Source organism: Crassostrea angulata, chromosome 2, assembly GCF_025612915.1.
Source record: "Crassostrea angulata isolate pt1a10 chromosome 2, ASM2561291v2, whole genome shotgun sequence".
NCBI classification, from domain to species: Eukaryota; Metazoa; Mollusca; class Bivalvia; order Ostreida; family Ostreidae; genus Magallana; species Magallana angulata.
The window spans coordinates 13800364-13825653 of record NC_069112.1 but is presented as its reverse complement, the minus strand read 5'-3'; the positions used below and the strand labels follow the sequence as shown (position 1 = coordinate 13825653).

The following is a 25290-nucleotide window of genomic DNA, read 5'->3' as shown; positions in this document are numbered from 1 at the left end:
CCCCCCACCATACACACACACACACTCTCACCATGGATAAATAAACATTAGAATAATTTGGTATTAATGAAAGCCTGTCCTTGTAGTTGCAACAAAGGAGATTGTAAAAAGTGCAAATAAATGACTTAATAATGGTGCGCAATGATCCTCATTGCAGAATTGCGAGGTTGGAAGAAATAATTACTGATTTAAGGTGGTATAAGACATATGTCGATATATATGTGGATAAAAGTGCGTTGTGATCATAATTTTTTCACTGTGACGTTTTAGAATTATAAAATTTTACGATACATGTATTTGGCAAAAAATATATTTTTAAATTTATTTGAAAACTTAAGTTAAAAATAGAAAAGCCCCCGCAGGATTTAAACACTCTACTTACAGACACGTAATTAACCTTCTAATACATTGTGCTACACTCTTAGGTTACATTATTTTGGGGGGAAATAGTATATACTTCTTTGTTTGTTTCAATAGGGAGTATATCACAATATGCACGTGTCCTGTATCACCTTAAAGCTGAAATGTGTGCTTTACATAGTTTTTATACCTGATAAAATATTGCAAGGAGTTTTAAAGAATAAAGTAATGAAAATACATTCATGCTACAAATAACTGATGTTTGTCTGAAGTTACGTACATAACAAGGGTCTACAAGTCGAATTAGGTGGTACATGTACTAGTTTTACCCTACTCTTCGGTGAGATTGCTTTCTCGTGGTATACATACCGGTATGTGTTTTCATATATTTACATGCATAAACGTTTCGTTTGTGATGATTAGCTAAAAAGCACTGGATGAAAAATCAAGTTTCAGCAAAACTGAAACTATATGGAAACCTTGCTGAAACTTGAAGTTGAAGTTTCATGTATAGTTTCCGCAATGCGGAAACCATTATATCGATTCAGCAAGTATCCGTTAGGTTTCAGTCAGCAGAAACTTTAGTCTAAGATTCCTGATGGTTTCCGCAATGCGGAAACTAAATTTGAATCATGTGAAAAGTTGTGTAAATTATCATGGAAATATCAATCAGTTTCAGAACATTTCCGCTAGGTTTCAGTAAGCTGAAACTTTAAGTTAAGGTTCCAAATGGTTTACGCATTGCTGAAACTATTACTAAAATTGATTTGAGTTTAATAGTGATATCATTTATTTTCAACAGGTTTAAGTCTAATTCTAGCCTAATGATAATGAATCCGTACATACTAAAATGTAAGGTTTCAACGTGACTGAAACTATATGTATACATGTAACTATCTTCAAATGTGGCAAATAAGGCGATTAAGAACCTTACTAAGTAATTAATTGAATTTGAAAAGAAAAACTGATGTCTGATCTTGTTTAATGCATATGATGAAATCATTAATCTTAGGTACTCGGGCACGTGTATACATGTGTATACATTCTTTGTCCAGGTGACCTCCTCTGTGATTTTCCTGTATATTCTGTGTGGATTGCAGGGTTTTTTTTCTGTCAGGAGTGAACGAAAGACTGTTACATAACATATACACAGTACGAAGCGTGAGTTTATAACTGGAGCCCGGCGGGAATTTTTTTCAATTTGTGTGTACCTGAGTTAGTAAAACTGATAAGTAAATTATAATTATTTAGTAAAATAAATTAATATACCTATTTTGTAAGACTCCTTCTTAAATCATTTAGTTATCATTTGAATGAACCTTGAGGTACAGTAACTAATTAAGCAAACAAATTAAGGTAAAGTCGTTGTAAATTTTTACAAATCGTACCAAATATTCGTACAACCTGAAGTTTAGAGCTAATTCATTTCTTTTTTAATACCACGCCAACACATGTACACAGGAATTTTTTTTTTAAATTCTACAGTTGATAATAACAAGTAAAACCCACTTGGAGTTTGAGTCTAATGTAATAATTGTTTAGGGGGCTAGACTAATCCTCAGAAATATTGAGGAAAAACCCTAAAAAAAAACCTAATTCCCAAAATCATGAAAATCCTAATCCGTGGGGGGGGGGGGGGGGGGGGGGGGTGGGGTGGGGTGGGGGGGGGGGGGTATACCTATACCATATACTTCCGAAAATAAATTTCCCTACCCAATTTTTTTTCCCCAAAATCATGAAATTCCTAATCCGTGTCGGGGGGGGGGGGGGGACAATAGGAACAATTACATTTCCGGCGAGAAAAAGGGGGGGGGGGCTATATGCCTATTGGTTAAGTCTAACTTTGCACTAAGCCCCCCCCCCCCTCTTGCCGCCCCCCCCCCCCCGGTTCGACGCCTATGTGATTCGTGCATTTCTATACTTTGTAATTACTTTCTGTACTGTAAACACAGATATTGATACATGTTTATGAAACATGCACATGTTTCTGTTATAAGATATAATAAGCATTATTTATAATTTTACTGAAGTTATGTTATATTACAAAATCAGTTTAAAATCCAGCACTAGCCATGTGGTGCACGTGATTTTAATACCATTTTTAAAATTTGATTATACATTCGTATACATTTGATGTAGGAAGTATACCAAATAATTAAAATAATATTTTGTTTATATATCAGTCCGACGTGTACGTCTTACTTCCCGGCTTGTTTAACGCGTTTGTATTTTAATTTCATAAGTATTCTTAACGTACTGTTCATCGCATGACCAATCAGTGCACATGTGTAACTGTAAAATAATTGCCATCAATTCATCGTAGTTGTAAATTCACCGTACGGGTGAACGCTGTTAATTGATGGGCATCTAATTATATTTGTGATTTCTGTGTGTTCATGCAGAACCTGCTCTGTGATGAACATAATATTTTCACACCTCTATATTTTGAATAAGAATATGACCATACTTAGAATCGCGGTGAAAATTGGACAAGTCAAGACTTACTTGTCAGTAAACTATATATGGCTCTATCATATTTAGTTTGGCAAAATCATCAGTACATGTAAATAAAATATAGTTAAAGACAAAATCTGATAATATGTCTCATTAAAACTTGTTTCATTTCATTAGACATTTGAAAACAAACGGTCGGCCATTTTTTTTTTGGTTAATCACGTGTTACAAATACAATTGAAACAAACACACGCCAATACGTTGTCGTATTTAACCAGGTAATACTGACTCCGACAGTTCTTATTTAAAATAAATATACATGTAAAAAGTATACTATTCGGTAAAAAATGATAATTTTGATTAAACATTATTCATTTTAAACTATCCCAAGATGCACTTTTCCAAGATTTAGCGGGTTCTGATTGGTCAGTATTGGCGCACTTTATGATTACGAGCGAAGGGTAAAATGGACAAGAAGGTACTGTTGTAAAATGGAGAATCGAGAAGCATTAATAGCCTCTACAACAAGGAGATAATGCAGGAAGGAAGAATTCATGTCAAGGTAACTTAATGCACAATATAGATACTCCTAATAACATTTTCAAGGCTCTAATTTATCTCTTATTTGTAAACGAGATCTCGCGCCATCAAATCAAGATGGCGTCATTTTTTCAAACTTGGTTCGGCGTTTTAGTTTTTATTACCGTATCTCTTTTAAATATACGTTTTGACCAAGTTGACCAGTAACCAACTGTATATGCATGATAATCAAGATTATCCAGGGTATACACATATATAATTATATAAAAGTCCCTAATATATGAATGCTTGGTTGGTAAACAAGACGAACAATGAATCTTTCGCACATCATACAATTTACAAACTCTAAATGTCACGAAAAAAATTTATTAATCAAATCCGGAAAATGAAATCTTTCACGTTTTTCTTTTTCAGCATTGACAGCATACAAAGTCAATGTTTCCGGTGATTAGTTGCATCCTCTGTTCGGTGATTCGGGTGAATGTTTTGACCAGCTGGCGATGTGAACGCAAGGTATTGCTTTGAAATTGATTATTTTCACCATTAACTTATACATGTGTTGGATGTTTATAATTTACTGTAGTAATTTTTGGGAAATCCAGGTCTAAGTTCTTGAAAAGGAGGTTGATGGGGTGGGGGGTGTGAAACACACTTATTGTTGAACAGTTTTTCCATTGTTCAACAAACAATAATTGAATTAAAATGAAAATAACATAGCTTCAAACACAAAATGAAACATTTCAGACCAGATACTACTGTAATCATTATATGACATAGTTTAAACAGCAACTGGCAACTGCATAGTAGCTTCTGTATTCAGAATTTTATTCAGAATGCTTTTATTACATGTTAGGCTGAATGAATTATGTTTATTGTTTAAAAATCTAAATGAAACTTTATTATTCATGTTTAAGATAAATAGAACAGACATAAAGTACAGCCCAGTGAAAGGAACAAGTTCATCACAAGAAGAAGAATTTTAATGCTACCACTGTCCAGAACTACTAAGTCTGCTGTAGCCATGATGTGATCATATGAGTGCTTCACCGGTCTGGACAATGCTCGAAAGTCCCCCAAAAAGGCCTATTTCCATAAACTATGACTCGGGTTACATCAACAACAGCCAAGGACACTCCTTATTGATTCGAATGGACACATCTCTACGACCCGACTAAACCTCTGCAGAACAAGACTTTTTAACCGTAAAGTATTCTCATTTCAAAAAACCTATAAACTATAAAAGTACTTTTTTATATGATCAAATACCAGTATATTACAATGTCTGTCTGTAAGCTAGAATCTTAGAAAATCACATGGTTTTGACTTATTAAATGATTAATTAGACCTTGCAGATATTAACTTTCATTTTCTTAAATAATTTGTTAAATTTGCAAATATTGCATAAAATATTAGACTCCATGTAACATATATCCTCACACCTCCAAGTTGATAAGTGTTAACTACTTTTTTTCCCATTTTCTTTGTTTAAACATTTATTGATTACTTAGTTTTTATTTGCAGCAATATATGAAAAATTAAGAAACCAATCTTAAATGTAAAAACACTGCATTAGGAGATGAATGCATGGGTCATAGAAATGATAAAATACACCAAACAATATTCAATTATGTCGTATATGAAAATATATAAAGACAACATATACCCCATGTATTACAATTTTTATATAACAAAATTACTTGGATGGAAAGTTGTTTCCATGTGGGTTTTATTTTAATCTGTGTTATGTAACTAATATATAATTGGAATTAGCTTTTATATCAGAAGTAAAATGCTGGTATTGATGAGAATTGTAAGGTGAATGATCTGTGTGAAACTTTGTATTTTATACATTCATGCTACAAAAAGCAAGTACATGTACATGTAGTAATACTTGTCATATATAAACAATGTATATTTTACTTCATGTCTTGGATTTAAAAATATTAATGTAGGTAAAGTAGTGAAATATAGGAAGGTAAACCGTGTGTAAAAAAGAATATTCATCAGGAATGAAGTGTGTTGCAATCAGCATAATTAATTAAATGTGTACATCATATTTTTGCACAGACTGCTCCATTTTTAGCTTTTTATTGGCCAAATCATGTTCATGTAACAGTGAAGTTTTCTTTGTTTATTCATGTACGTGCAGTAATTTTGTAAATTGCATTCATATTTTTAAAAAAGTAAGATCTTTGTTGCATTTTTAAAGGGAGATTTGATAGGCATTTAATCGAGATGAAAAAAAATACAAATGTAAAGATTTCTATGGGAGTTTTTTTTCTTGTGCAATTTTATCATTTTTTAAATAAAAGTCCCTAATAAGGGAATTGCCATATGGATGTTTCTCCATTATTGTATCTTCAGATTATTGTAATTTCAGATTTTTGAACAAAATAAATTTGGAACTGTTTGAAATTGTTTTGTTTTTACATAAAGTAGAAACCTTGCTCAGCTTTTGTGAAAGCAAAAATATAAAAAGTTTCAGTAAGTTTCCGTCGCTGAAACCATTTGTAAACAATATGTTTCCCAATTGTATATGGAGGTTGAAACTATGCAGAAACTTCAAGTTTTAGTAAGTTTCCGTCGCTGAAACCATTTGTAAACAATATGTATCCCAAACGTATATGGAGATTGAAACTATGCAGAAACTTCAAGTTTCAGTAAGTTTCCGTTGCGGAAATCATTTGGATTCATGGACAGCCTAAGTTTCAGCACTGCGGAAACTTAATGAAACTTGAAGTTTCCGTGCTGAAACCTGTCGGAAACTTTAAGTAACCTTAAGTTTCCGCAGAGTTTCCAAAGGGTTTCCGCAGCGCTGAAACCAGATATTTCATCCAGTGAAGGGATTTTTAGTGTGCTCTTATTTGATTTCATAATGAAGTTGACAAATAGAGGTAAGCATAATAGTTTATACATGACGTAACACAACATTATGAGACATTGATATACGTAAGTTTTACTTTCACTTTCTAAATAAGTAATCTCCCTTTGCTAGCATACTGTATCATCATCTTTTAATATCTAAATAAACTTATCGCTGCCTATCCTCTTGCTTTTGTACACATGTACAGTCTCTATCATTTTAATTGGAAACGTTATATTTTCATTTGTGAGACTTACACTGTTGAGTTGACCCCATATTGACCCTTTGACATTTTTTATTAATTATGTGTATCACATGTAAGTAAGAGCAGAGACTTGTCATGTTAATATGAGTTATAATAGGAAGGAAGATGTCTTTTTTTCTTAACATATTAATGCTGCAAATATAGTGTATATGACGCAATGGGATTGTTCTGACCCCACGAAACAGGAAAATAACAAATATTTTGAAAACTGTTGAGATCCCTACCAACAAACCATATATATTCTTGTTTCTAATGTCATTACGATCCATCAAATGGTGTAAAGTACATGACCCCCAGGAGTTGTCTTTAAACAACCCCTCCTCCCTCTGAATTTGGAATTTAGTATATTTTGATACAAAAAGTCATGTTACTTTTGAATTTCGGAGAGGATATCTTGACTACCCTTCCCTAAGCCCCCCTCCCCCCCCCCCCATTCCCTCTATATCCGTGCCTAGGATAAATGTTAATTTTCTGCTTCTATTTGACTACCAAGATTAAATTCAATTTCTCAAAACCTTATTGCACATCTTTAGGACGGTCCCTATCATATCCCAAGATAATGTGTCTATACATTAAATCATAAAAGGAGTCCTAGAATCTAGGTTTTGTTTTGGAGATATACACGTCAATATTATTTGACTATGTGGATGAAATTTAAAATTTCTAAAACCAGATTGCTTATCTATAGGACAGCTCCTTTATATCACTAGATAGCATGTGTCTATTTATTAAATCAAAAGAGGAGTTCTGTGATCTATTTTTTTTTTGAGTAATAAACGTCGTTTTTCTGCTTTTATTTTGACTCCCTAGATGAAATTTTAATTTTTAAAACCTAATTGTATAAGAAAGCCCCTATTACATCCCAAGTTGTGGTGTGTCTATTCATTAAATCATAAGAAGAGTTCTGGGATCTGTGGTTTTTCAGGAGTGGAAAACGTCATGATGAAATTGAGATTTTTAAAAACATTCCACATCTACACGACAGCTCCAATCTTATTCCCAAAGATGACAATGATGCTCCAAAAGTTAAAAGAGGAGTTTTAGGAACATTTTTTTTGGCAATAAAACGTCATTTTTTTATTGCCCATCGACCCCCGTTATAAAAAAACATGAAACATTATCACACTTAAGAATGACACCTCAAATCATATTATAGAAGATCATTTTGCTACTGCAAAATGTGCTGACGTTTTAGTAACCAAATTTTTTGGAAAAAAAAAATAGGAAGCAACTTTTCAGCTACCAAATGACCCCTTGGGAAAATTGAAATTTCCGAAACCTTATTGCGCATCTATAAGATATCCCAAAACATATTCCGATTGATGATTTGTCTATCGTTGAATATTTATGGAGGGGTTTGAAAAAGAAGATTTTTTGCGACAAAACGTCATTTTTTACCAAATATTTGACTCCCAGGAATACAAATAAATTTTTGAAACCTTTCTACAAAACAACATTACACCCCAAATCAAACTCCAAAAGTTCAGTTTTGCTGGTTTATGAGATGAAAGAGCGGTTTGAGAAAATTAAATGTGACAGACGGACCCGCGAGCAGGGTAACAACACTATACCCGAACTTTTTTAAAAAGTGCGGGTATAAAGAGTAATAACACCACTCCAACTTAGTTATATTTATTGCATTATATTGAAAATAGGGTACTTCTTTTTACTGATGACTCCTCCTACATATCTCAAACCACGTTGTTGTTGTTTCTCAGATCAACTATACATATATCTAAGATGTGCACATTTCTTTTCTTTCTTTTTTTATTTTTGATTACTGAATGTTTTTCTAAAAATGTCACCTGTTGAACTCTTCGCAGAATACTGCAAATAGGGTACCCTATATATCTTGATATGTAGTGTTTATCAGATCAGGGTAGACAAATGGATCATAGATACTTTTTACACAAAAAACCGGTTTGCTGTAACATTGACAACCTTTCTCTTGTTTTTGATATTGAACGTGTTTCTTGCTTTCGTATCTGCTTTCAGGACTTATGTATGGTTTTGCTGGCAATGATTTTATACAATTATGTTACTCGATCTTCTGAGTGGTATAATTGCATACCAGTTAATAGTGTCGTTGTTACAGTTATAACATATATGTACATCTGTTGAGTTTTATTTGTTGACGTTATGTGACACAAAACGAAACACATTGATCATTTTTTTCTACTTTACCTACAACAAAATGTGTTTTATTCAGGATATATTAAGTTTTAAGGTGTTTTTTTTTAAACTCCAAACTAGCTACATACAAAACTGCTCATATCTTAACTAGGTGCTTACAAATACTCATTCGGAATTATAACACTTTAACGTTTAGAAGATGCGCTAATATCAAGGTCAAAATGAATATGCAATTTCTTTTAATTTTTTTTTCTCTTTCTGGCAGCAATCTCAATAATTAAAGGAAACATCGATGACCATGGTTTCTGTCATGAACAAATACTTAACGTAACATTCTGCGTTTATTGTGGATCCGGTGTTCCAGACTATATTGCAGTTACAATAGTGGCAGGTGAAAACAACCCCAATGGGACCTACCAGTTATTCTGTAAGACACCTCAATGGATTTGTTCTGGCTCTATGACAGAAACCTACAATACAACTAGTGATACACTAGAGATAGGATTTATATTCAATCATTCAATTCATGGTGGCCGTTACTTATGGATAATACGTGAACGAAACGGCAGTCAAGAAAATCAACAAATCCTTCTGAAACCTTGCTGTAAGTAATATTTCAATTTGAAAAAAATCGACTCTTACAGGATTTTATTATATATAATTAAAAACTATACAATAGGTTGTATGTGTAAAAAGAGATGTATCAATGTTGTTTATAATCGCTGACAAGTAAAAATTAGAACATATGTTTTCAAAAATTTCATAAGAACTTTTATTAGTTTTGCACTTTTGGATAGAGTATTTGACCAAATGACTATAAGACTCTAAGCAAAGGACAAACATAGATAATATAGCATCAGTCAACACTAAACAATCAATCAGCCGCAACTGTACACTTGTTCTTTCATGCTTTGTCATACTGATATTTTTTAGTGTCAGGATTTACAACAAACGCCAGCTTTTACAATGAGTCTCACATTACTGTTGATTGTCAGCATTCGTCTTTCAATTATTCCAATTCCCTAATAAGAATAAAGATAGAAGACGGAACAGACTTCGGCGTTTGCTCAAAAGTTGGGTGCCTCGAATGCAAAAGTAAGAACACATTTTAATTTTAATCACAATTATTTAAGGCAAGACTTTTGGTAAATACATGTATAAATGCGTAAAGACAGTCACAAAACACTTATTGTACTTTTTTTATTTTATTTTTATGTTAGCTGCCTCTTCATCCCAACGTATACCTTTTAAATCAAACAATAAAATATATGAAACGTTTTAATCAACTATAAAGATTAATTTGGTTAAATTGATTAGCCATGTTATGAATCATCATTTAAATACGTTTTAATGCATAATAGTATTTTGGCCTTAAGCACGACTTTATTTGTTTCATGGCATGTAACAGTAAAAAAAAAACGTATATTCATTAATCAATCGTAACGATTTGATAGATAGAACTACATTAACAATAAAAATCTAACAGTGCATGTTCAGTAAAATATTAATTTCAGTAGAAAAGAACAGAATCCTGTTTCATTAATTACGAACATCTAAATCATTTTCTACCCCTAAATTATAGCTACTTTTTATAAGCTTTCTGGTTTGCATCAGTGGTTCTGGGCTGGGATTCATAAAGATGCTTAAACAGTACTCAAGTGTAAGAAAATACTTAAACTCATAAAAAATACTAACGCTTAAAAAACGTTACGCTTAGAATTTGTTTTTAACTTAAGTTTTATTCATGAAACAACTTATGCGTTAGAAAAATCCTAAGCAAAACTTAAATCTAAGAGTCCTCTTGAGGTGTCTTAAAGTTCTAAAAAATACTTAAGTTCAGAATCTAAATGGCTGCCATCGGAGCACAAAGAAGATGTTTTCACAAAAGAAAAGACTGTTTGGTACGGTACCGTGATGTTGAACTAGTTGAGAGGTACAGATTTGATTCAGCTGGTATCCACTTTTTAGAGGGGTTGATTTGTAATGTACTTATGAGTGGTTCACAGAAACTGTGCAATTTCTCCACTGCAGAAAATTTTATTAACACTTAGATTTCTAGCTAACGGGAAAATGCAAATTTGTAATGGAGACGACATGGGTGTCTCGCAGCACACCGTTTCTAGGGCAATTACTGCCACTCTTAGATGTCTCTCTTCTCCATAAATTTGTGATAAGTTTATAAAATTTCCACTTAATCTTCAAGAAATTAGCAAAAATCAAGAATGTTTTTTCAAAATCGCCGGGTTTCCTGGAATTGTTGGGGCAATCGATGGCACACATGTACATATTATCGTTCCTTCTGAATACGAAAACGAGTATGTCAGCAGACATAATTACCACAGCATCAACACACAGGTCGTCTTTGACCCATTCCACAAGATAATTGATGTCGTAGCGAAATGGCCAAGGTAAACACATGACTCAAGAATCTTTGATGAGAGTGGACTCAAGTCTTTGTTCGACCAAAACAGAATTCCTGTTCACACACATTTGCTACGAGACAGCGGGTATCCTTCAAAGATATGGCTCCTAACTCCATTTTTGCGACCAAACCAAGGTTGTCAAGCAAACTATAACAGGTACGTTTCCCATTTCACACAATTCTCTCTCGGGTACAAGCTAAGTTATGTCTTATATATATCCACCCTGTCCATATATGATACAACCAACACTGAAAATGCAGCGAAAAAATGGCCATGACCGTTTTACTTTCATTTTCCTGATAAGCGCCCTCTAGAGACAGCAGTGCTAAATTTATACTTAACATGGGGGGGGGGGGGGTCAATGAATTTTTCCACCAAAATTTTATTTTTATTTCATTCAAAACTGTCACTGTACAGATTATAACAGTATAATATGGCATTTTGTTGGTTGATCTAGATCACTGTTTTACCCCTCTCTCTCTCTCTCTCTCTCTCTCTCTCTCTCTCTCTCTCTCTCTTGGGGGTGTGGGTGGGGGAGGTTAATATTGTTTGATTAATTTGGTTTTTAAATCATAAAAAACTTTTTTCATTGTGTAATTTCAATATAAATATATAAAAACATGCTTATGCTATCATGGAATCTTCTGTCTTTTTAAGTAGTCATATATAGCCTACTTATAAATTAAAAAGTGCATGTACATTTCAACATGTATATAAATATATAATATCTTTATTAGGGAACCTATCTAAATTTGAAAAAAAAAAAATCATAAAAGAATCCCTGAATCCATGTGAGACCATTCATTTTATCCGGCATGGGTTTATATTAATTTTTTAATATTTTTGAATCTCCAAAACCTTTACAGGCTGAGACAAATTAGAAATAAAGTACATCATCATGTTCTGAATTTCAAATGCATGCACCCTACTGCTGATACCATAGCTTAATTACGCAGTACAGTGAAGGCGGCCAATAAAAATATCGGCAAATTTTTGTGATGAAAACACGTATACTATAAGATGGTATGGGACATCTGTCGATATTAATGTGGATTAAAGTACTATGTAATTGAAAAGCTTTCACCGCTTTAGAATTTTCCAATTTTACAATATTTAACCAAAAAAATAGCTTTTAAAAATATTTGAAAAAGTAAAAATTGTAAAACCCCCTGCGGGATTCGAACTCATGACTTACAGGTTCGTAGTGAACCCTCTAACCCACTGCGCTACGGATTTAGGTGACCATTTTGGGAAAGAAACTACTTATATAATTACACTTTATTTTATTGTTTATTTCAATAAACAATACGTCACAACATGGAAGTGTCCCATACCACCTTCATTTAACTGGCATGTCCTTTTTAAAATCAATTACAGTTACTTAAATGCAATATATTTCTAAAATATATAAATAACAGTACAATATTTTATGTTCATAGTGGTCACGTGATATGACAGTCGAAAGGTACAAGCAGATGTATTTGTGCTTTTGAGGTCATTTAAAAAATTCAATATTGCAAGGGCATAATCATGTCAAAATTCACAACTGAATTATAAAAAAACTAGATGTTATATCGTAGATTTTGAAAAACGGTGCGAAATTTATAAGATAAGAATATTTGTTAGTTGAAATTGTAATTTTAAATGCATAGGTTAAATAATTTTGAAGGTCACAGGATAATTTCATTAAAAAAAATAATTAATTTGTAAGATTTTACAAGGATCGTAGAAGGTTTTAAGTTACAGAGCATATTTAAAATTCACATGTCAAAGTTTGTCAGGATCATTTAATTGTATGTCCTTGCAATGAAGTGATTTATTTAGGTACTCAATTTTAAGGTATACGATATTTTACACAAAACCGAGGTTTCCTCTTTGATCAATGCATACTTTTAACAAAATGAAAATAAGACTATATAGGTAGCATTCTACTAAAAATAATCTTCAACAAAATATCCATTTATAATTTTCCGTTAATCTATGAAATTTATTTTTCTTCGCTATAAAACTGAATAATAGCCTTCAATGACTTAGCAGCCATTCTCCAGAAATGGTTCCAAATATGGGATTGCTTTCAGTGAAAAATGAACTTTTGATATTCGTGTTTTAATTGTAATAATATTTAAGTACAATCAAATACAGGTTATTCATTGTAGAAAATACATTTTCAACTTAATAAGCACGCTTTTTAAAAAAATTCTTTCGTTTAATTAGTATGTAATCAACATTACATAGATTTAAAAATGTTGACATGAAATATCAGTCTAAAATATTGAAATACCAAATTGTATTAAATTTGCATGCTCTGATGGATGTACCAGACACAATTATGGAATATAACGGTAAAAAGTCAAACATATAAATCAGTTGTCTTTTTATATTTGATAAAAAGCTTGGGTGGTTCGTTACGGATGTCAGAGATTATCATTTCACAAATATCTACTGCTATGATGTTTTAAATAGTCATTAAATTTATTGGTTATATCTTCCTAAACTTCCTTTTTTATGTGGAGGAACTGGGGTCTTATCCCCATTAAAATATGGGTTGACTGAATCCACACCTCACCTTTTTCGGATTATCACTTATGTTTCTCCCTGTTTGCCTGCTTTGCATTAATGTATATACGCATATAATGTATTAATGCATATATATACATATGTATATGTATTGTTACTAATAAGTCAACTAAATAAGGTCTATTTTTCGCAAGTATATATAAACTCTTAATAGTTTAAGTTTCGGGTATTAGTTCTAAAAAAAACTGACATCCGTAAATAATCATGTTTAGAAAAAAAATCATGAACAGAGTATTTATCAAATATTCTGATCTGGGAATAATACCATTTCGATATAAACATGCATGCATATTAATACAACGTTGAAAAGCCAAATATATTTTGGTCACCTGATATTTTTTTTTATCAAATCACATGTTGTAGAAAACAATAAGCTTGATGCACTATATTTCAATAGAGTAAACATTAAATAGCATATTATGCTAATATTACATGAAAAAAGACCACTTTGTTGATTTTAAAACATAAGAATAGATTATCCATCGTGGAAAATATACATAAGAAGCACTGGAATGAACAGATGCCAAATCTGTTTTCCCCCTGATATCCGTAACGCTGCAGCAAATATTTAAAAAAATATTGTCAAATGATAAATTGTCTTAGGTGAATTGGTTTTAATCTGCAACTGATATATCTCTTGCAAATAAAAATAAACTAAAACAGATAAATCCACACATAATGATTCATATTTTTTCGAGAGTTTAGCACACTCTCATCATATTTTTCTCAAAAATGCACTTTGTATCAAAATATTAATTGCTTCAGTTTAGAATATCAAAGTTCCTTTAGTTTCTAAACTCATCTTCTGTTTCGCTGAACAATCCAAATTATTATCGATAGAAAACCGAGCCATATATCACTGATTGAAAATACTGTTACGGATGTCATACGTTACGCCGGTCAGGGGTTTTGGTAAATTTTCCTCTCCCTGTACCATGCTATTACATTATTTTTCTACAGATGATGATAGATAGCTTTGGAACACTGTGTACTCCAAAGGCAGCATGAATAAGTTTTTCAAATGCCATGAATTTAGTTGAAAATGGCGTTACGGAAGTCAGGCTTTGAAATGCGTCAAACTCAATTTTCAATTTTATAATCGATGATTAAAAAAAACACAAAGATTTTCGACTGTAAATTGTATATATTTTTCTTTTAATATGCCTATGACATTCAATTACTATAATATCAATATATATTGTTTTGAATATCATCGTTTACTTTTAAGTCAAACACGTGTTACGGAAATCAGGACTGTTTCAGCGACAATATATAAATCGGGGGGATAAAAGAAAGAAAAGATTGTTATCAACAGGTGTTTACTGACAAAACACGCTATGTGATGCTGAAATAAAAAATGAGTTTTAATTGTCTCTTTCATCACTGTAATGCTATTAAGTATTGTAGTAAAATTGAAATATTCACGTGCAACATGCTGAAAAATACACAAACCGATTTTTTATTGAAATAATTTGACATTATTTGACACTTCAAATGCATATTGTTTGGTATCAAAATCTGTAAATTTTACTGTAGATATCTCCTTAGAAAAGTATCAGCCAAATACATTAAACGGCAAATAATAATTTTGTGATGAATGCTGGCGACAACATTATATCATAATTGGAACCATTTCTGGAGAATGGCTGTTAACCTAATGCGTCATTTTGAAGCATATGACGTCATATTTTGTAATATAGCGAGAACGACATCTCGCTTATTTTTCAGTGTTTACGATACAACGGACATAAAAATTGTAAGTAATAGCATTTGTTGTTCTCAGTTAAAAAATTAGTATGAATTAAAGCTAATAAATAGATTGATAAGTACTTTCGAGGTTTGTAATATACTGTGATGTCATAATGCACATTTCCCGTACTTTTTGTCTGAACGGAGTTTATTGACAGCCCTAACTGTGCTGCGTAATGGACATGCTTAGTAGTATTTAATGCATGTACGACTGTTCATGTAATAAAAAGGTGGCCTACAGTAATTCTAGGCATTTAGCATCTGCCAGGGAGTATAATTAAGCTGCTTAATTGGTATTATTTCTGTTAGTGTTCTTACATGTACATGTATGCATTGATAATTTTTATAAGTCAAAAATTTCTTTTACTCTTCATTTTTTATTTTTTTTGTGATGTAAAATAACTGATTTTTTAAGGGTATTTTAAAGGGCTCATAAAAAACAAGAAACATTATGGAGAGAGGCATAGGTCAGCTAGGAGACGGTTCCATGTTCTGCATGGAGAAATAAGACTGTCTCTAGACAAGGCATGTCAGGTTGTTGTTGCTTGCTGCATCTTTCATAACATTTGCAAGGACAGGCATATCCCATGCCCCATGGATGATGGTGACCTGGATGACAATCAGCAGGCTGATGGTGATGGGCTGAATGTACAGATTGGCCAGAATGTCAATGACGGAATTCGGTACAGACAATTGTTTGCTGAAACTCACTTTTGACAGGTAAGCAATAATTAATGGTAATTGAAAACAAATATACATGTTTGAAATATATTTCATTTGTTCAACAAAAACAACAACAAAAACAACAGCAACCAAAACAATAAAAACAATATGAATGAATTTTCATAGAATATCACTTGAAATAATTTGATGTAGATTATCTCTTCAAAAATATTTAAAATTCTTATTACTAAATTCATTGATTCAAGAATTTCATGCCTGTTATATAAATTTTAAACATTTTAGACCTGTTTACATACATGTACTATACCAACTTCAAAGAATTAATATTAACAGAATATAAAAGGTTTACTAAGAAGTTACTGAACATACTGGCTAAACCCTGAACATATTCAGTTTGGTTGCATAAATTGACAAAAAATTGGTATAAAAATTAATTCAAACTTTCAAAACTATCATAACAAAATAAGCCCAGTGTGATAGATATACAACCATAGAATACCAGACAGGTGAAAAAAAAAAGAAACATACTCATGTATTTTCTTTTACCGATATAGTCACTTATTTTTCCAAATAATGATAATATTAAAACCAAATTGAAATAAATCTTCTATGGATTAAAATAATACTAGCTCAAAATACATTAATTTACTATAAACATGTACAATGTATATGCATCTTTCTGTCTTATGTACATGCATTCTCATAATGTTGTTAATTAAATGACACATAATATATATCCATATTACATAATTCACTTCAACTTATACAGAACTATTATCCTTAAATTTGTACTGGTAATATTTCTGAACATCTTGTATAATTTGATATGGTAGTCTCATTTAAAATGTAGGTTACATACATTATTTATTTGAATAATGTGCTTATAATGGCAATTATAATTTTATTTATAAAGGATCACTATGTTACCAGGTACATTTGTCAAATAATATCATTCCTATAAATGAACAATTTTATTTATGCCAGATGACAGATGGACAGTGAATGATTCAATTTATTCCGCTCCCTTTAACTTTCTTATTTTCAATCGCAAGTAATCAACTTCCAGTTTGAGTTTTTTTACAGTTAGTTATTCAATTATTCTTTTCAGACTAGTGTTACTGTTGTATTCAGCTTAATTGGCTGGCGTTTGCTGGGACGCTGCTGTTATAGCAGGGGACGGGGAACTTATTGTGACCGCAGTGTCCTGTGTAGTGCCTGTGGAAATGATGTGTGGCTCTATGTTTTGTGGTCCTTCAATGACATGTGTTCTCCTGAAAATTGAAAATTTAAGTTAAATTATGACTGTTACCAACAAAATTATTTGTACATGTATTTTTTACTGGAAAATAAAACTTTGTTGATGTTACATTGAAAAAAAAAATAATCCATTCACTAGATATCCAGCTTGGCTGATAATGTGGTTCTGCTTCAGATTGAAAACAAAATTTAAAATACACGTACTAAGTGTTTCAGTGCAACAATTACATTAGCTACTTACCGTCCTAATTGTTAACTATCGCCAAGAATCTGTAGCATGGAAGAGTCAATGCCGCCATCAATGCCACTTGAACAGGCATTATGTTGACCTACAACATTCGATACCGTTTCTGCAATGGCACTCAAAGGCCTGGGAGGGGGCGCAACCTGTAAATTTGTTGTTAGGCAAAATATTTCACATCTGGAAGTTTTTTAAAACTCAACTACATGAACATGTAGTATAACTGAACAACTTTGATCTTGAAATTATAATGAGATACAACTGACATTCAGATCTATAAGCATGGTTGCTCTGTTTGTAATTAAGATACAAGATATTATTTTTGGATGTATATCAGGATATAACTAATAGTTGGTTACGTGATCAAATCTCATAGCGCCCTTATTTCTTTTATTTACATCTTTTGTAAATTATGACAATAATATTGCTCCATGCTTTCTTTTTTGTAATGACCTAGAAAGCCGCTTCGATTAATATGACGTAACACAAAACAGTTCAACAATGTTGCAAGTGTTTGATTATCATGATACATGTAAATAAATAAGACACTATTTTTAATAAGACAACGCTTATTTTATTATAATAAAACGAAACAGTATAGAAAATTCACTTGTAGAATGAAAGAAAATGATTGAAACTTGACAAAAATATACCGCTTCTGTTAAAGTCGCAGAGTGGTCAGAAATTTGAAAACAAAGCGATAGAAAGTCGAGTTAGAGTCTACTTAGGCATTTTCAGAGGATATTGTATCGCAGAATCAGATTCAAGAGCATAGAGTCTAATGATTTCCCTTCGACATTATAGATCATGGGGCAAGCTTTTTTATTTTTTCGGAACAAAACCGACAGATAAGCAGGAGTTAAATTTTATTGTGAATGGACTAAACACGAAAGGTCTGAGAAGGGATTTTTTCTTACTCTTTTTTTTTTTTTACCTAAATTATGTTTTCATTACGATATTTGGTGTGTTTAGCTAAGTCGGTTAGTTTGAGTACACGGAGAACATGGAGAAAGAAGTGACCTAGATTATTCATGTTATGCAGAAACAACAGCTGATTGCACACACCGTGCTACATAAGGGAAAATATTTGCAAATGTAAATATTGAAATTAAACATTTTAGAATACTTTTGTGATTATTTATCATTCTAACAAATAAAAAAGCTTATGAAAAAAAGGAAGTTTTGAACGTAAGTTACATCTACTGTTAGCTTTATGTAACCGGTCAATTTTATAGCACTGTGTAGAACAATGACCGACTGACCTGTGCCAGAAACTATCCTCCTGTTACTCGATAAATCGCTCTTGGAGTTTGAAAAAATGTTGTGCCATTTTATCTCAACTTCAGCGGGTGTCCTGCTGGGCCCAACTCCCATCGCGCACAACTTCTGCGATACCTCGCCCCATGCTCTTCATGTCAGAAGTTAAGGAAGGACTAAGCTTTCCCCGTAGAATGTGCTTGTAGTCATCAACAAGTGATGCTTATGCCAACAATTCGTCAGAGGTCCAGTTTGGCTTCCTTTTCTGTTTCCCTTCAATTTTGTCACTGATGACGACTTTGTTTACATTCGTCTGCAGTGTTGCGTAACACAACAAAATTAACCTCCTTTCCAAGAGAGCGCTCTTTGTTTCTATGACGCCGAACTTAAGTACGAAAATTTTCCTAGATCTGTATTTAGTTAAGAATGATGCTTAGTATTTTTATGAATTTGTTCTTCAGTTTTTTTCTTAACTAAGAATTTATTTAGCACTTAAGTGCATTTTTAATGATAAATCTTAGAATCTTCATGAATCCCGGCCCTGGTTTTTTCATCTCGTAGGGAACAGATTAGACGCCCTCGAGCATCCGTCCAAATTGAATCCAATTAAATGTACACATTTTGAGATTAACTGCTATTGCATTCCTCTTTTCTTTGACTTCCTTATCACTAATGAGTTATATTTGTTTATATTCGTTATTTATTAGTAAAATTGTTATCTAGGGGTACATACTTCAAGGGCATTCCACATTTAGTTGATTTTTAATGATGTGCATTTTTTTCTCGAATTCAGGGGCTCATTTTTGGTAAAGCGATTTATTACCTTTCTAACAATTTGTGTCATCACGCCCTAATTGCTCCATAAAATTTGAAAAAAAGTAGAATGTATGCGCTTGACTGGCAGCGTTTGTCTGAAATCATATTTCACTTATCTGTCAACAAATTGTCTGCACTCTTCTTATCTGATGCATATTTTAATGTATTTAATGTCGATTCTTACTAAATGGCGCTTTGAAAGTAATATTTGAAGTTCTTTTTTTCATAAATTGAAAACGGAACTAAATTTTCTTTTTATATTAATTTGTTATTTGTGTGGGGTTTTTTTCTACACAAGATTGGTTTCAATAAATGTTTTAAACAGTTTAGACATTTTTCGTTTAATCCTTAAATTTTTCATAATTGTTTAAAAACAAGATAATTATTCCAACATAAGTGACCATAAATCAAGTTTAGATATTAACTAATATTTGAGAGCAATGCAAATGCACAGACCTGCAAATACAAACAAATTTCGTCAGTGTCGAACAAAAATTATTCAACGTTTTATGAAATCACGTTTAAAACAATAAAGATGGGCATAAGGAACTAGAAAAAGTAAACACTTAACAATTTATGTCGTGAGAATGTGGGATGCATTAAATACTTCAAACAGTTTTGAGTATCTATTAGTTTATGTTACTCACAAATAAGAAATAAATTTTGACACGCTAGCTACCATCAAATGAGGAATATATTATACAAGTATTGACTTGGGTTGAGGGCAACATTGATTATATTAGCCCCCGAGGGACGAAATATTGCCCGTGCCCGACGCGAAGCAGAGGGCAATATTTTTTGTCCCAAGGGGGCTAATATAATCAATGTTGCTCGAAAACACAGTCAATATTTGTTTTGTTATTTGAAAAACAAAACAAAATTTAAGAAAGTAATTGAAAACAAATCGCCGTAATTCACGAATTTGTAAGCCTTCTGTCTTACAGGATCCTATTGAGGGTCAGCTCAAGCTTATGGATGACAAGTCCAGTATTTCTTTCTCAAGCGGTTTTATTAAGTGTGATCGTATAGTTAAGATTACAACAATCTAAAGCAGCCCAAATCAGGAGTCTGCACAATCTCATTTCATATGGGTATATATAAGGTTTTACTTATGATGGACAGTTTTGACTAGTTCGGCCCATATACGACGATCATGAGTGAACATTTAGTGTTCAAAATTAAGATTAATATTTTATTCCTAAATAAAGTAACAAAACCGTCAAAACTGCCAATCAAAGAGTCTGGATGCAGGATGTGGGTCTCCGAGTCCCGGGTCTCGGAGCCCCCCCCCACCTAGTATGAGGCATCACTTACTCACAATACGTTCATTCATACACGGCATAAAAGGTTACAAAGGTTAATATATAGAATACACAATACATGACTCAATATAGAATACTAGAGCATTCGTTGCAGACACATAATCGCCAAATAGGTCACATGTTGTTAAACTCTCAATTTGGATATTATTCTGCCCGTATTATGACCAGGTTTCATAACATCATTTAGGAATACTACGCATTGCTACAAGAGTCACAGAGTTCATTCTGTCAATTATTATTAACACCATTCAGTGCGCAGCATCTAGGTACACATAAATATCATAGTGACCATTATGTAATACTAGCAATTCAAGGTCATAGCATGGCTATCTGTTTACAAATTCATTTTGTGCAAAGTTCATTTCCAAAATATCCTCAGCATCAAACGGCACTTGTGATATTCCGCCGACCGTAAGAATTAACATACATATGTTCTACCTGATTTTAATTTACAGTAATTCGTATGTCCTTATATCCGTTATGATAGCAAACCGTCGCATTGTGCGTCCGTTGTTTACTTGCCTTGACTAACTGTCTTTTATGACGTCACCTTGTTTTGGAGTCGCGAAGAGTTATTTACGTCATCGTTTACGAATCAACAAATCAGAGGCAATTTTTTTAAATAGAGGGAATATTCTCTAGATATAACTCCTAGCCAGTCAATATCAAAAAAATATTGACCCGCCAATATTTTTTCGGACGAGCTAATATTACAATTATTGACTATTCGTCTATGTAGAGTAATATAGTGAGAATATACTACTGAATATAACAACATGTGTACAGATATGATCAACGGATGTTCATTCTAATGCGTATACCATTTATATTGATTTAATCATTAAACGGTTGTTTGCTGTTTTTATTTTTTTCAAATCGTTTTTTTTAATTAATGTTAGATTACATAGAGTTTATAAAAATAAATCTAGATTACCTAAATAACGATACATATCACCATATCTTTTAACCTTCATTTCATCTATGGTATGGGTATTAGCAATAAAATTACCAACTGTGTAATTCAATTGAAAAAAAAAATATGTTATGTTATAGGGCTTCCAGATGGCATACAATGCATGGTGCCGTATATTCCAGGAAAAGTGATCCAGTGTATATTAGATGGGGCAGTCTACAATATAAGTGCTCCAGATATTGCAACAACAACTCTAACCGCAGAAACAACAGAAGTCGAATTACCAACAACATCAAATGAAAATTCAGATATAGATAGATTTACGTCAACCGAAAAGTCAACACCGTTGCAAAGTGTGACAATCATGCCAGAAAGCTCAGCGACATCTAGTGAAATATTCACGGCAACGGTTGAAAGTTCTTCCTTGTCACGTGAACAGAATGTAACAACATCGTTTACAAAAGGTTTATCAACCTCTGAAAGTATAACATCAACAGATAACTTGCCGGGATCCTTAAATATAACAACAGAGTCTCCACAAAGTTTGCCAACAGAACAAAGAATCGTCACGTCCACAGAAGGTTCAAAAACAGAGTCTACAAATAGTTTGTCAACAGAACAAGATATCGCTACGTTCACAGAAGGTTCGTCAACCTCTGAAAGTATTACATCAACAGATAACTTGGCAGGATTTTTAAATATAACAACAGGGTCTACAAATAGTTTGTCAACAGAACAAGATATCGCTACGTTCACAGAAGGTTCAAAGACCTCTGTGGAAACCATCGGAAGCAGAACAGTTAAAGAAGAAACGACAACTGAGTATTTAGGGACGACTGTAAAGACAACAAACGCTTCATCAAATGGTATAATTCTATTCTCATTATCATCTTCGATAGATGAAATAAAACAGTCATCAGTGTATTATTTTCGGACTAAATTTTTCAGAAGTATTTATAGAATTTAAAGTTGATTTGAAATTTTTTAGTTATTATATACGCCCGAATAAGTAACCCTTTCATAAGTTTTTGTCAATGATTTTATTTCATTAAATTTGTTTACTTTTATTTTGAAGCAGCAATTACGATAATCAATCAGAACATAATCGATCAAGGATTTTGCCATAAACAGGACGTCAACATTCAGTTGTACATTAACTGCGGTATACCTTTCTCTGCCAACATTACTGTGGCTATAGTGACAAGCAAATGTGAAATCAGACCAAACTACATCTTGACTTGCTGGAGGTCTAATGACAGCACGTGGTATTGTCCCAGATTTGATATTATGACAGGGAAATTCAATACAACTAGTGGTATATTAGATATAAATTTTAAGTTTAATTTCACCATCCATGCAGGAAATTATGTAAGGATGATATCTTTTTGTGATGGAAACCAAGAATCGAGGCATATTCATCTTATACCATGTTGTAAGTTCATGAAAAAGTTCGTTTCAGATTTTTAAACGATTATTTTTAAAGTAACTGTAATTTGAATCTTAAATATAAATTTTACGACATTCAACAGCATTACTAATCAAGATCGGTAGGTTTGGTTTGTTTTTTTTTTTTCATTCAACTATTGCTTGCTTGAAACAACGAGATATGAACTCAGTTTAATGCTCATTCATTTAATATTTTTGTCTAGTTTATATACTTGGTAACATTGTTGAACTGAAATATGATTCCTTTTTACTTTTTTAAAACTGATATAATTAATGTTTTGAAAAAAGGGCAGAATTAGATTTTTAATGAAGACAAATCACAAATGTAAAACTTGATAATGTTATGTACCAACACAAGGTATATGAGCCTTAATTTGTTGTAACCCGTGTCCAGTTTCAGGATTTACAGTAAATGCTACCTTCTACAATGCCACGTCAATCGTCATCAAGTGTCAGCATTCGGCATTTAACTATTCCAGCTCTCAAATCAGAGTCAAATCAAAAGGAGGTAACGACCTTGGGGCATGTTCCAAAATCAGCTGTAATAGTTGCAAAAGTACGAAATATATTTAATAAATATAGCAATATTGATGTACACATAAAAAAAAATTCCAAGTTCATATTCTTACATAACTTCAACAAATATTATGATATACAAAGGTAAACGGATACAGGGTGATAGTTTTATAACACAGTTAAGTAACAGATTAGATGTTATTCTGAAAATGCAAAAGCCAAAAACAGAATGAAAAAGTCAACGGTATTCTTTTTATAACACACTCTATTAGATAAGTCGTGTTTTCTATTAAAAAAAAAGTCTTAATTCGGCCTTTGTAAATACACATACAGTCATTTCATTTTTTACAATTTCATGCTATGCTATGGTATGCGATTTTAATGATATGTTATGACATTTCAATGCAATGCTATAAGACTTGTATGCTATGCAATGCTAAATTGAAATGAAGGACCTAGTGATATAGTATGCTTTGATATGCTATAGAATCTATGAGATTAGAACAAAACATCTCTATACACAAAAGAGTTCCACTTATTTCGAAGTTAAATGATGAGAAGCCAAAGTTTAGTATCTGCAATGTGAACATTTTTTTAAGTCATGTTGTATAATATGCAATGACGAATGAGATGCTATGAGATTGCATGCTATGATATGAGATCCAAATGCTATTGTATGGGATTCTAATGCTATGCAATAATATTTAAATTCTATGCTATGCTATCGTGTATGTTGTAAAAGATATGCTTGAACTGACTGTAACTATCATTTTATGTTCCTATTCGTATTACAGGATTACAAGATGGTATACAATGTGATGTATTGTATGCCCCTGAAAGCATATACCAGTGTGTGTTGGACGGTGCAATCTATAACATAAGTCTACTAACAACGCAGCCAGACATTCAAACAACAACACCACAAAACGTTTTTACTTCACAAAGGGTAACAGCGGCATCAGAAATCACAACAGTGTCAGAAAAAAGCGTATTGACTTCAACAGATAGCTCATTAACAACGTCACAAAGAATTCTTACGTCAAGTGAGGGATCAACAGCATCCAACTCATTTACAAAAACATCATCGGAAGGCACAACTGTAGAAACGTTTGATTCGACGTTAACAGAAAATAGCAAAGCTACTTTTTCCAAAGACCATTCAACAACAGAGAGCACAACATCAAGGCCTGGAGAGATTTCTACGTCACAGAACGACATAGAAAGTTCATCAACGTCACGAGAAAACGTTGAAAGTACAACCAGTGCGCCACATTTTGAATCAACGTCAATAAAATCAACGAAAATTATAACAACAGCTCCAAGAGATGGTAAGAATAATACTTTTGTTATACAACTGTAAAAAGAACGGATAATTCAAACTAGTTTATTTTTGCCTTTGAAATGATTATAATATTTATAAAAATTTGGGGTAGGTGTTATTGTTTTTTCCAAGATATGCTTTTTATAATTTCAT

General features: G+C 32.4%; 1 protein-coding gene across 1 annotated transcript in view; it reads left to right on the top strand.

Moving 5' to 3' along the window:
• LOC128171349 (serine-rich adhesin for platelets-like) overlaps positions 1 to 25290 on the top strand; it is a 45279-nt gene that overhangs the window by 8819 nt on the left and 11170 nt on the right. The window contains exons 2-7 of the mRNA XM_052837111.1: positions 8881 to 9219; positions 9549 to 9710; positions 21995 to 22720; positions 22930 to 23286; positions 23695 to 23856; positions 24611 to 25144. Of these exons, the coding sequence (XP_052693071.1) occupies positions 8881 to 9219; positions 9549 to 9710; positions 21995 to 22720; positions 22930 to 23286; positions 23695 to 23856; positions 24611 to 25144 (2280 nt within the window). The remainder of the gene's footprint in view (positions 1 to 8880; positions 9220 to 9548; positions 9711 to 21994; positions 22721 to 22929; positions 23287 to 23694; positions 23857 to 24610; positions 25145 to 25290) is intronic.